We start from the raw sequence: 12,535 nt of genomic DNA, 5'->3' as shown, positions 1-12,535 counted from the left end.
GCAACATCTTTGTTTCTAAACTTGCTTTTCTCCTGGGTTCCCTACTCAGGAGAGGGCATCGCAACCCTAGACTGGAACTCTCTACTTGTCATCTCAACCTCCCTCCTCTCTCACCCTTGTCATTCAAATAGTCATCCAATCCTGGCTCACTTACTTCCATGGCACCTCCCGCTGTTGCCAAGCAGTCCAGGCTGCAGCACGTGGCTCCTGACACTGCAACCTTATCCTAGTCATTTACTCCATCGCTGGTCAGGGTCCATCAATAGCTCCCCTCTTGGGATACAGTCCAAGTGCATTCAGGACCAGGCCCAGCCTGTCTCCACCTCCTGCCACTTCCTCCAAGCACTCCAGCCAGACTGAATCCCTCTACATCCCCTCTGCCCTGCTGGATGGTGCCATCCCTCGCTTTCTGGCCCTTGCACACACTATTCTCTCTGCCTAGAACACCTGTTCCCTTTAGGTCCCTCCTCTCCTTCAGGCTAACCCCTGCATCCTTCAGTTCTCAGACTAAAGACCGGTTCTAGAAAGCCTGTCATGATCTCGCCTCCCCAGACTAGATTGGAGGCACCTGTCCATGGCTCTTGTGCCTCCCGTGAAAGCAATCAGCATACCTTCTGATTGTTGTTCATTCTGTTCTGTCTTCCCCACCAGATCCCAAGTTCCTTGAGGGCAGGGCTGCTGCATTCTGCCTATCTCAGTAACATGGAGCCTGGCAGAGCCTCCACAGAGAGAAGCTTGGTAAAGTATTGAGAAGGGGCTTCCCTGGTGGCTCAGATGGTAAAGGGTCTGCCTGCAATGAGGGAAACCTGGGTTCAATCCCTGGGTTGGGAAGATCCCCTGAAGAAGGAAATGGCAACCCACTCCAGTATTCTTGCCTGGAGAATCCCATGGACAGAGGACCCTAGTGGGCTACAGTCCATGCGGTCGCAAAGAGCGGGACATGACTGAGCAACTTCACTTCCTTTCTTTCTTATACAAAGCTTTACCTAATCCTTACTTTGTGAAAACATGTCCTCATTTCATGAAGGTAGAAAATCACCACAGTCAGAGAAGCTAAGAAAAGGCCAAAGGAGGGAGTCATTCAGCATTTTTAGATTTTAAGCAGCGCTCTTTCCAAAGCTATACTGCCTTTGGAAAACAAAGAGAAACTTATTTTTCTTACACTTTAACTGACCTAAAAGAGGAAATTAACAACTGTTGATAAGATGTAATGAACACAGCACTGTGGCAGGGTTCCTGGCAATATTAACTGTTATTGAGGCAAATACCACAATCCTACAGTTCTTTCAAGTAATTCTTGGGGAAATTCTGCAACTTACTTTCTTCTGTAAGGGCTCACTCTTTCTGCCTTGATCATCCTTAGTAAAATCTGCTTTCAAATCATCTAATAATCTCACCACAGTACAAAAAAATTACAAGGATCAGCCATGCAGAGACTATAAAAGAGAGGCGAGGCCTCTCTAATAAGCAGAATTGCAAATGCATATAATAAACATTATATTTTCTGATCATAACATAGCCAAGGAATCTCAAGAAATTAAAAATTGGATCACATTTTAAAGAGGAGTCCTAAACCGGTCTGTAAAGAAACAAGCTGCTTCCAAAAACATCTTAAATAAACTAAAATCCAAAACTGAAAGAGATAATGGACACATAAGCAACAAATTCAGAATGACCAACATAATCTGGCATTATACACGTGCATGCTGAGTTTGAACTATACTAATTATATTTTGGTTTCTAAGTATAATTATTTATAATTTAGTGTGTTTTTCTTGCAAAAAATATATAAAGTAACAGAATTTTTTTACAATTAAATTTGTCAGCCACATTTTTCTGGTCCCCAGTTGGGAGCATCAATGGAAGAGGTACAAAAACATTCTGGCCCCATTTTATTCTTCAGTTTGAGAAAGGGAATTACATATGCATAGAAAGTGAGAGAGGGTACATTTTTATTATCAAACGTTATTGTTATGGGATTTATATATAGAAGTTGACCCAAATTATTATTTACATGGAAAGTAAATCATATTACAATGTAAGCTGAAATTTTCTTCAATAAATTGCGCTTACTCAAATATACACCATATCATACACTGATTTAGGCAGGAATGCACAGTCCAAAGCCGATGGCCGGATACTCATGGGCTTAGAATCCTCCTCCACTGATTGTTTTTAGATTCTAAGTTTGATATCTAGTCTGTCTTTTTAAGCATCAGAATCAAAATGTGTTACTTCCTGCACATCAACAGCCTACAGCCCATCCTCTCCTCTGTCTTCCCAGCCCAGCACCCAGCTCTCCTCCTGAAGCATAAGCAATACCAAGTGATATGAACTTGTTCTTGGCATCCCTTTCTGGCCAGGACTTGACCTGTGCGCTCACCATGCACCCAGGTGCTCACACTCTCTCAGCCCAAGCCCACCTCACTTCCTGGGCTGTTATCACAGAAGTCTGAGTGGCCTGAACTCCTCTGACCTCCTGTCTCCAAGAATGAATGTTTCCAAGAATGACTTTGAGTCAAAGTCCCTATATATACACTGTGTGGATCTCTAACTCTATATGCCTGAGAAAACTACATTCTCCTCTTCATTGTACTATTTGGGGTACACATCAGAAACACAGAGTGGGTAACTGGAATACATTTTTAATTTGAGGCAAACTGTCCTCCAGACTTGCCCTCTTTATCCTCTTTACATACGTCTTATAAAACAAAAGTGTACTCTTAAGCAGATTATCTGAACTGCCTATCTGTCTTACAAGACAACATACGGATAATATTAAATCTTCTATTCCCCTCTACCCTACATACTGTTGTCTACATTTTACAGTTTTCTTTGGAACTTCCTTGAATCCAGACATTATGGTCTTCAGACGTGTGGATTATATCCGCCTGGCCCCGTTCGCACGCGGTGTTCACTCCTCGCCAGCAAGAGCAGCACCACCAAAAACAAACAAAAAAAGAGCAGCCCCACCGTCATTTCCCCCTGGGCCTCTCTCGGTCCTGACTTTCCCGCTGAGGCGCTCCTTTGCCTGCGGTACTGTCTACTGCCTCCTTTCAAGTTAGGACCCCTCTACCTGGATGGCTGCAGAAGCCTAAGCTCAACAGTCTCAGCTGGAGGCCGAGCTCTCGAAAGAAATAAGACTTTCTGCGGTTAATCATTAAACGCCCAAATCCACAGTTCAGCCTTCCTCACACAGCGGCTGCCACAACTTCCCTGCTTCTTTCCAGGCTCCTTCCCTAGGGAATTCCTCACTGGTGACGGAAAACTTCACTTCCTTGGGTTGTGCCCTCCTTTCCCACATTCGAACCGACTGAGAAGTCCGTTGCACCTGCTTCATCTCATCTGAATTAATAATCAACCAAACTGATGACCCAGCACAGAACGAAGCAGCGCACCTTCCGTGGCCCCAGGACCTCCAGCGTCCTGAGCACCCACTACCTCCCTCTACCTAAGTCGAAGGAACTTATCCCAAGTGGACCGACTTGGCTTTCTGTTAACTTTCCCCCTACACTGTTCAGGTCAGTCATTCGCGTTCCAAATGTGCAGCAGTGCTGGGATTCGACGGAATGGAATTGAGAGCAACAGGGCATCAATTCTCACTCTTTGATGAAAAGAGTTGGCCAGTTTCCTTTAGCAGCTTCTCGAAAAGGCAAGGAAAAGAACGAGAAAAAAGAAAGGTCGAGAACCATGTGGGGTTTAACCATTCTTCTGGTACCCCTAGACCCAAAACTACACGGAGGCTATCAAGAACTGCCCGGGGCCCCCCTGGGGGAGCACCGAGCGTCCAGTTGCTGACCGAGACTACGCGGGGGACTTGGTCCTGGTGGAGAATTATTAACACCTGGGTGAGAGGTCCCGTCTTAACACCAGGGAGGAGGGAATAAAAGAGCGAAGACAGAAAGAACATAGAAAAGGGTCCCAAACACCCGAAGCATCCTCGTCTCCCGGAATGGGCTGCCCCACGCTGGAGCCGACGGGCTAGGCGGGTCCCTAAGCCGCGCGCCCCACGCCGTCCGGGCGGCGCCTCCTTACCTTGCGGGAGTACGGGGGCTTGCTCAGGTGGATGCCGTCGCGGACGAGCTTATCCCGGATCATGATCTTCAGCTTCAGTTTCGGGTAGCTCACCAGCTCCCTGCCGCGAGGGGCGGTCGTCTGGCCGCGGGGGTCCCCGCGGGGGCCCTGGCTCGGGCCGCCGCACGACTCCCCCAGGCGGCGGGTGGGGACGGCGAGCGGGGACGGCCCGGGTGGCGCGGGCGGCGGCTGCGGCTCCAACGTGAAATAGAGGCCGGCGGCGGCGGCGTCCTGCTCGCGCAGCCGGCGCACGGCCTCCAGGATGCGGCGGCGGTGCGCCGGCGCCCGCACCCCGATGGCGTCCAGGTCCGGGTCCCCGATCTGCTTGCACACCTCCAGGTCATCGTAGCCGTTATCCACGAAGGACTCGGCGTACTGCGGGAGCTGCAGCGCTTTCAGCCACTCGTAAACTATGTTGGTGCACATGGTGGCCCCGGAACCCCGCCGGCAAACAGCGTCCCGGCGCCCGAGCGTCACCAGTTCTGAGAACTTTTAATCCTCTTCCTCCAAAGGGGAAAATGAAATCTCGGTAAAGTTTTCCTTTTAAAGAGGACAGCGCCGGAGACAGAAAGCCATCAAAAGCCTGAGGAGGGAGTAGCGGCAAAGCAGCCAAGTGAATTCCCCAAGCAACCCGGAGCTTGCAGGCACTGGCGGCTAGGCGAGCCGCTCCGCTCAGCCCCTGGATTCGCCGCCGCCGCCGCCGCGGGGAGGAGCGCACGGCGGGCGCGCGAGGGGGCGGAGGCGGGCGGGGCCCGGGCACACCCCTCGGACCCGAGCGAGGTCAGCGGTGCCCAGCTCCGCCCCGGACCTTCCTCAGCCGGGACGGTCCCCCGGCTGCGCGCCGCATCTCAGTCCCTGGCCGCCGCTGTGGGCGTCTGAATGCGTCCCTCGCGTTGGAGAGGCACCTCCTCCGCGCTGACCTGCGGCCGCCCAAGAGCGCCTGGTCTCCGCGAGTGCGAGTCTCGGTTGTCCTCCTAGCGGGAAGGCGGTGGTCTTCCAAACTGCCAGGCTGCAGCGGCAGCCTTGGAGAGCTTTTTACGTGTCTTTTTAAATCCGTTTTCTCTAGCCCGTGGAAATCTCTGCGCTCACTTCTTCCCGAGCCTCTCTGACCAGCCTGCGCGCTCGCGGGCCGCCCAAAGGCACTTACCCTGGCTGGGCGAGGCTGTGAGGTCAAGTTTGCCCTCTCGTTTCCCGATCCGTGTTGGCTTCCCCCTTTCGTCCGAGCCCGCGCGCAGGCCGGAGCCCGGCGGTCCGGCTTCTCAGATGGACAGCCGCTCAGCGCCGGGAGCAGCGGCGCTTTGGCTCGGCGAGTGGGCGCGACGCGGGGACCGCCCGTTTCCAGTCGGCGTTGCGCTCGGCCCCTCCTCGCTACAGCTGGGCGCACCGGGCGGTGGGAGAGGCTGGTGCTTCTGCCTGGCTCGCGCTTCCTAGACCCCGGGGTCCGGGAAAGTTTGGGTTGGGTTGTGCTTTCCCTCCGCTGGCGCATCCCTTGCGGTCCCCCACCGGGTCCTCTCACCCTCGTGTCCACTACGCTTTCCTTCCGGTCCCACCGCCCCCACCCAGCATCCTGCCCGACCTTCCCGAGTGGCTCTGTCCTCCAGGGACGGCACTTCTAGGTGTTCAGTACCGGAGCCTGGGGAGCAGAGCGCACGCCTCCCGCCCCGGGATCGCGTGGACATCGATACACCACCACCCAGCTCGCGTTAGAGGAGACGCTCTTGGGAAGAACGAAACCTACCGAGTTGTCTCTTTCGTGCTCAATACCTGAACAGGCCCCTGGCCGGGGGACCCGAGGAGCAGGTTGAACAGCCCGAGTACCTCGCCCGAGTTTCCTTGAGTGTCTTGACCTCTTCTTGGGCTCGGGAAATTTGGGTTTAGGTACTCGGTGGGCAGGGTCACTGTCCTCTCTTTTCAGGGAAAGGCGATTCAGCTTCGCACCTGAGCCATTTCAGGACCTGAACTGGACATTTCTCCTGGAGTCTCCGTGGAGGCGTGCCAGCCACTAGCCCCGACCCTGGAGGTGGACCACGATAATTTCAGTGTCGTTTCCAGACCTGCACATTTGGTCTGTAGAGCGGGGAGAGGGTCCGCTTTACCTAAATCAGAAGAGTTTAACCCCTTTGGGGATATAGACCCCTTAAAGAATCAAATAGCTTTTGCCCTTTGAGGCGGGAAACTAACGCAGCTAATTGCACGTAAAATATTCCCTATAGTTGGGTGCGGAGGGAAGAGGATGACCCGGGTTCCCAAGCCTCGGGACTAGCAGATTAAGAACAGTTGCCAGGAAGGATCTGCCTGGTAAGAACCTGGTGGAAGGTGGGAAATCGAGCGCGGAGAGCCGTGGGGCTGCAAGTAGCCTTTCCCCATCCCCTCTGAGTCACCCGGGTCACCCCTTCCGGAGCTCGAGCTGGAGTCGTCGGCTCTGTTAGGATGCTCGTCTTCTGCGCTCTTCGGCGCTGGAAGCACTAAGCCCTTTCCGCCCCTCGAGGCTCACCTCCTCTCTCGCGCCAAGGCGGACTCACAGTGCCCCCTAGCGATTGCGTGACTGAATTTTAAGGTGTTCTGCTGCTGCTGCTGTCGCTTCAGTCGTGTCTGACTCTGTGCGACCCCATAGATGGCAGCCCACGAGGCTCCCCCCCGTCCCTGGGATTCTCCAGGCAAGAACACTGGAGTGGGTTGCCATTTCCTTCTCCAGTGCGTGAAAGTGAAAAGTGAAAGTGAAGTCGCTCAGTCGTGTCCAACCCTCAGCGACCCCATGGACTGCAGCCTACCAGGCTCCTCCATCCATGGGATTTTCCAGGCAAGAGTACTGGAGTGGGGTGCCATAAGATGTTCAAGTTGCCCCAAACTTGATTTAGTTCAGCGAAAGAAGTATCTTCAAGGTTTTATACTAGTTCCTGGCCCCCTTTTAAAATACGAATGTTTACTTTTTGCATCAGATTCACCCTTGTACCCAGACACTGTTTCATAAGGACCTTTGACTTGTAGGAGGCAAATGTTCCAGCACTTTGAATAATGCTGCTGAGAAAAGAAGATATAGCAGATATTTATTTGGAACTTCCTATATGCCAGGAACCTACACATTTCTCTGTATACATGGCAAGTATCATATTATTATACAGTACAGGCTTCCCTGGTTGCTCAGTGGTGAAGAATCTTCCAGGAGACAGTGGTTCAATCCCTGAGATGGGAAGAGCCTCTGGAGAAGGTCACAAAAGAGCAAGACATGACTTAGTGACTAAAAACATCCTACAGAAGAAAGGGAGGTACCTAAACGAATCCCTGTTCCTCCCACCCAAGATGTCACCACTGTTCACAGGAGAGCGAGGGTTAGAACTCCGGAGGCATTGATTCAGCGCTTGTGTTCAGCCAGGAAGCTTCTGGAGAACATGCAGAAAACATCTGACTGGTTGTATTAGGGGAATGCATTTTGTTTTTAGAGTGGAAAAGTGAAAGGTCCAGGTTGTATTGCTATTATTTTTTTTTTTTCCTTTCCCCAGTTGTATGAAAAATCCAACACTGTTACCAAGGGGTTCTTTGCTTGCTTATCTACAGCCTTTTCCCCTCTGTGAGCTGAGAGATGCTCACCTTGCTCATTAATCCTTAGAGATGGGCATCAAGTGTTTTTATTTCCATTTTATAATTAGGGAAACTGGTTTGGGGAAAGATAAATGACTTGCCCAAGGTCATACAGTAAATCAGGGCAGAGACAAGAACAAACCTGCCATGTCAAAGTGTCTCCCCAGCCGGTGGCAGTGATTCTCCCTTTATTTATGTGCAAGTCAGTATCCAATTAGGAAATAAAGCATCCTGGTACACTCTTTGGAAGGGAAGCCTTTTCTAAATTAATCACTTGCTAATCAGTCATAAATAAAACTTACTATTACCTCTAGAGAAAGCCTGCTATGTGGAGTCTTTACTAGTGCGAACAACAGAAACACTTTCCAGATACTTCTACTAACCTCTCTCCTTTCCTACACTTGCTCAAGCCTTTTACGTGTGAGCCCTCAAGGCTCTTTCTTCTGCTTGCCTTAGCATATTGAACCTCTCTAAATAGATTTAGTTCCAGAGGCAACTATGTATAATCTCAAATACAAAAGTTTTGTAGGTTTAACAGGAGGGAGAGACACAAAGCTAAAATCCAAAGTAAAACAGGCAGTTTTAAAGATTTATAGCTGTAGCTTTTTGGAGCTAGAAGGCCTTTCAAGGTCATCTCAAGCATCCATGTTTACACGAAGGAAGTTGAGGCTATGAAAGTCAAGTCACTTACCTAAGGTCACATCACTGGTTGGTGACAGATGTAGGACAGGAACCCAGGTCTGTTTCCTCACGTGTTCTTCACAATGCCCTGCATTACCTCATTTTGCTGTAAGCGCCTGGCTACTGTCAAAATCATTCGTTTACTCATCAAATGTTTATTAAGTAGGCACTTCAGTGCCAGGCACTGAAGCAAAAAGAGAAGAGTTTTTTTCCATTAATTGGAACTGGAGAGATTTCAGCATTCTAAATATGTAGAGAATAAACCCATAGTTTTTTGTTTTTTGTATGTGGGTTCATGAATTAAGATTACGAAGGTGATATTTTCTTCTATCTTTAATTAATTATTCAAATTCCATGAATCATTACATTAGCCAAAATTTGTAATTAAACTATTCTACATCTAGACAAAAATGTACTTTAAAAAATACAAGTGGCTATTATACTTCTAGGCACAGTCTTAGAACACCAAATTAATTTACTCAACACACATTGTCAAGTACCTATAATTTTACAAGTATTCTCAAGTGGTATTGCTTTATTAGAATTTCTTTCCTTTTTAAAAAATGTCCAAAACATTTATGATGCTGATTATTATTTAATGTTTGGGGCCAGATTTTTTTTTATAGAGAGGCCTGATGAAAATCAAAGATAAAATAGGTTTTCTTTTTTAACCTATCTTAGACAAAGTTTCTAAATGTTTCTTTTTAGGCATTCTTTTGAACTATTTTGTAATGGTAATAACTGGCAAAAATGCCTATTGATACTCAGTGTAATAAATTAATGATAATTATATTCAAGTTTTAAATTCTAAATCTCAGAAGACAGCTTTTCTACTTTGCTCAGACTCTATAACTTGATTTAAGGATATAGAATGAAAAATAATTTGTTGTGAAATTTTCTTGGTGCCACATAACGTTTCATGAGGTTTCACACCATTTTTTTTTTTTTGAAGATAAATGTTCACACATAGGGTGTGTAAAAATTAAATTCCATTAACATCTATTAAATGTCGGTCCCCAGGGTGTCTAGGCTTGTAAAAGTCAAGGATATATAATATTAATCTTAAAATGCAGACTATGTCTTGCCTCTGTTTAAACTATGAGCTGAAAAGCATCTAGGAGGAGCATATGCCATAGGGAGAAAAAAAGAGTAATGAACTTGAGTGATGTAACAGGCAATCTATTCTCCAGTGGCTGGGAGTCAGGCATTGGGTTGGAAATTTAAGGGGGGGCGGGGGGGGGGGCCATGTCTGTTAATATGTCTGAGCCGTATACATTATACTTGTGTGTGACAATACATATATGAAAGAAGCAGAGACATGGAGCAGTAGGGAGCAGCAGCAGGATTCCATTAGATAATTCATTACTATTATAACAGGCCTTTCTTTCTTTAAGGAAGGAACAAAGTGTAAAAAAAAGAAAAAAAATTTCAAAAAGTCAGAGACCTGGAGATCACTAAGAGAAAGAGCCAAGCAAGGGATTAATAGGGATAGAAAATAAAATGAGATCCATTTTTTAACTATCTGATACTCTTATCTCTGGTCCACTCTCCTGCTGTTCAGTTGCTCAGTTATGTCTGACTCTCTGTAACCCCATGGACTGTAGCCTACCAGGTTCCTCTGTCCATGGGATTCTCCAGGCAACAATACTGGAGTGGATTGCCATGCTGTCCTCCAGGGGATCTTCCTGACACAAGGATCAAACTCACGTCTTCTGCACTGCAGGCTAATTCTTTACCACTCTGGTAAGCACCCCCAATTTCGATATTTTCAAATGCACTCAGGAAACAGAGGAAAGAATTAGTTTGGTGTTTCCTAAGGTGGAGAAGGCAATTTTACCCCACTCCAGTACTCTTGCCTGGAAAATCCCATGGATGGAGGAGCCTGGTAGGCTGCAGTCCATGGTGTCGCTAAGAGTCGGACACGACTGAGTGACTTCACTTTCACTTTTCACTTTCATGCATTGGAGAAGGAAATGGCAACCCACTCCAGTGTTCTTGCTGGAGAATCCCAGGGACAGGGGAGCCTGGTGGGCTGCCATCTATGGGGTCCCACAGAGTCGGACACAACTGAAGCGACTTAGCAGTAGCAGCAGCAAGGTAGAGATGATAGGTGAAGCTATTTTGTTAAATGATAGGCAGCTCTTAGGAGTAGCTTTTTTTTTTTCCCTCATTTAAATCAGCAAAGTTAACTTACCACCTGAAAATTAGGTTATACTGATATAATAAAAAAAAAAACTCAATACAAGTGAAATGATATTGATGAAAGCTATCTCTGACAAGTGCAAGTTATTTACCTAATCACAACTGTGAAATCACTCAGTTTATGAACAGGTGTCAAAAACTGAACAAATATTAGTTGTTCCCATCTAACAGTTGATTTCCAAATCGGTCTTAGGACAAATGATTTGGTGAGGCTACTTCCTGAGGTCTATTTGGCTCCCTATTGACTGAGAGGTTGTAGGTGTTCTTTTTTGAGACAGACTAATTTTATATATTTGTTTTCACCTCTTTCTTCTTACTTGGTTTAAGTTTGCTGTTGGGATATATACTCTAAAATTATTGAACACTCTTGAACCTTTGACTTAAAGGAAACCTGCGTGTAATCGGGGCCCCTATGGAAACCTTAGTTTGTTACCATGAGCTTGAACGCTTCTAACACAGATTTTTAAAAAATAGCCAGTGGTTATTAATCAATGTGATTCTTTGTATTGAATAAAGAAATACGTCCACATTTGGAAGTTCTACCTATATCAATATATTTTCCAAATACTGTCACAAATTCATGCCTGCTGAGAGATTCACTAAAAAATGGAAGATAAACTTATCTGTAACTGAATAGGAAAAGTTCATTGATGTGGTTTTAGATCTCACATTGCAACTAACCTTTAGAAAACTAAAGGTATTCATCAAGGTTTCATATAGTACGGAGAAAAATATCTACAATTATCTGAAAAGGGTGTTAAAACAATCCTTCCACTTCTAACAACACATCTTTGTGATGATGGATTTTTTTTAATGTACTTCAAGTAAAGCAACATATTGCCACAGATTGAATACAGAAACAAAAGGAAGAAGCCAGCAGTCTGGCTTAAGAGATTAATAAAAGAGATTAATAAATATGTTAAACAGTGCTCTTCTTGCTAATTTTTTATTTTGGAAAATAGAGTTTTCCACATAAAAGCTATTTATGTTAACATATAATGTTTGATTATTGTTATTTTAAATAAATAACTATTGTCAGTTTGTGGGCTTTAGTTCCCTGACCAGGGATCAAACCAGGGCCCTCGGCTGTGAGAGTGTGGAGTCCTGACCATTGGACTGCCAGTTAATTCTCAAAGAAATATTTTAAAGTTTTCTCTGTTTTACTTTCTAAAATAGTAAACACCAGTAGATAAAATCCACAAAGCAAAAACTCTGGATGATCCTCGATAATTTTTAAGACTGTAGTGTATTTGGCCTTGGAATGCGGAATGAAGCAGGGCAAAGACTAATAGACTTTTGCCAAGAAAATGCACTGGTCATAGCAAACACCCTCTTCCAACAACACAAGAGAAGACTCTACACATGGACATCACCAGATGGTCAACACCGAAATCAGATTGATTATATTTTTTGCAGCCAAAGATGGAGAAGCTCTATACAATCAACAAAAACAAGACCAGGAGCTGATTGTGGCTCAGATCATGAACTCATTATTACCAAATTAAGACTGAAATTGAAGAAAGTAGGGGAAACCGCTAGACCATACAGGTATGACGTATATCAAATCCCTTATGATTATACAGTGGAAGTGAGAAATAGATTTAAGGGCTTAGATCTGATAGAGTGCCTGATGAACTATGGAATGAGGTTCGTGACATTGTACAGGAGACAGAGATCAAGACCATCCCTATGGAAAAGAAATGCAAAAAAGCAAAATGGCTGTCTGCAGAGGCCTTACAAATAGCTGTGAAAAAAAGAGAGGCGAAAAACAAAGGAGAAAAGGAAAGATATAACCATCTGAATGCAGAGTTCCAAACAATAGCAAGGAGAGATAAGAAAGCCTTCTTTAGCGATCAGTGCAAAGAAATAGAGGAGAAGAACAGAATGGGAAAGACTAGAGATCTTTTCAAGAAAATTAGAGATACCAAGGGAACATTTCATGCAAATATGGGCTCGATAAAGGACAGAAATGGTATGGACCTAACAGAAGCAGAAGATA

The 12,535-nt window shown here is 46.2% G+C and overlaps 1 protein-coding gene across 1 annotated transcript in view; it reads right to left on the bottom strand.

Annotated features, from left to right (window-relative positions):
- The window catches only part of SAMD5 (sterile alpha motif domain containing 5), a 59,990-nt gene extending 55,250 nt beyond the window's left edge, over positions 1-4,740 (bottom strand). The window contains exon 1 of the mRNA XM_040238647.1: positions 4,036-4,740. Within this exon, the coding sequence (XP_040094581.1) occupies positions 4,036-4,500 (465 nt within the window). The 5' untranslated portion in view covers positions 4,501-4,740. The remainder of the gene's footprint in view (positions 1-4,035) is intronic.
- Positions 4,741-12,535: the final 7,795 nt, after the last annotated feature.

This window comes from Oryx dammah, unplaced genomic scaffold (genome assembly GCF_014754425.2).
Source record: "Oryx dammah isolate SB20612 unplaced genomic scaffold, SCBI_Odam_1.1 HiC_scaffold_4, whole genome shotgun sequence".
Lineage (NCBI taxonomy): Eukaryota > Metazoa > Chordata > Mammalia > Artiodactyla > Bovidae > Oryx > Oryx dammah.
This window is presented reverse-complemented; position numbering and strand designations above follow the sequence as displayed.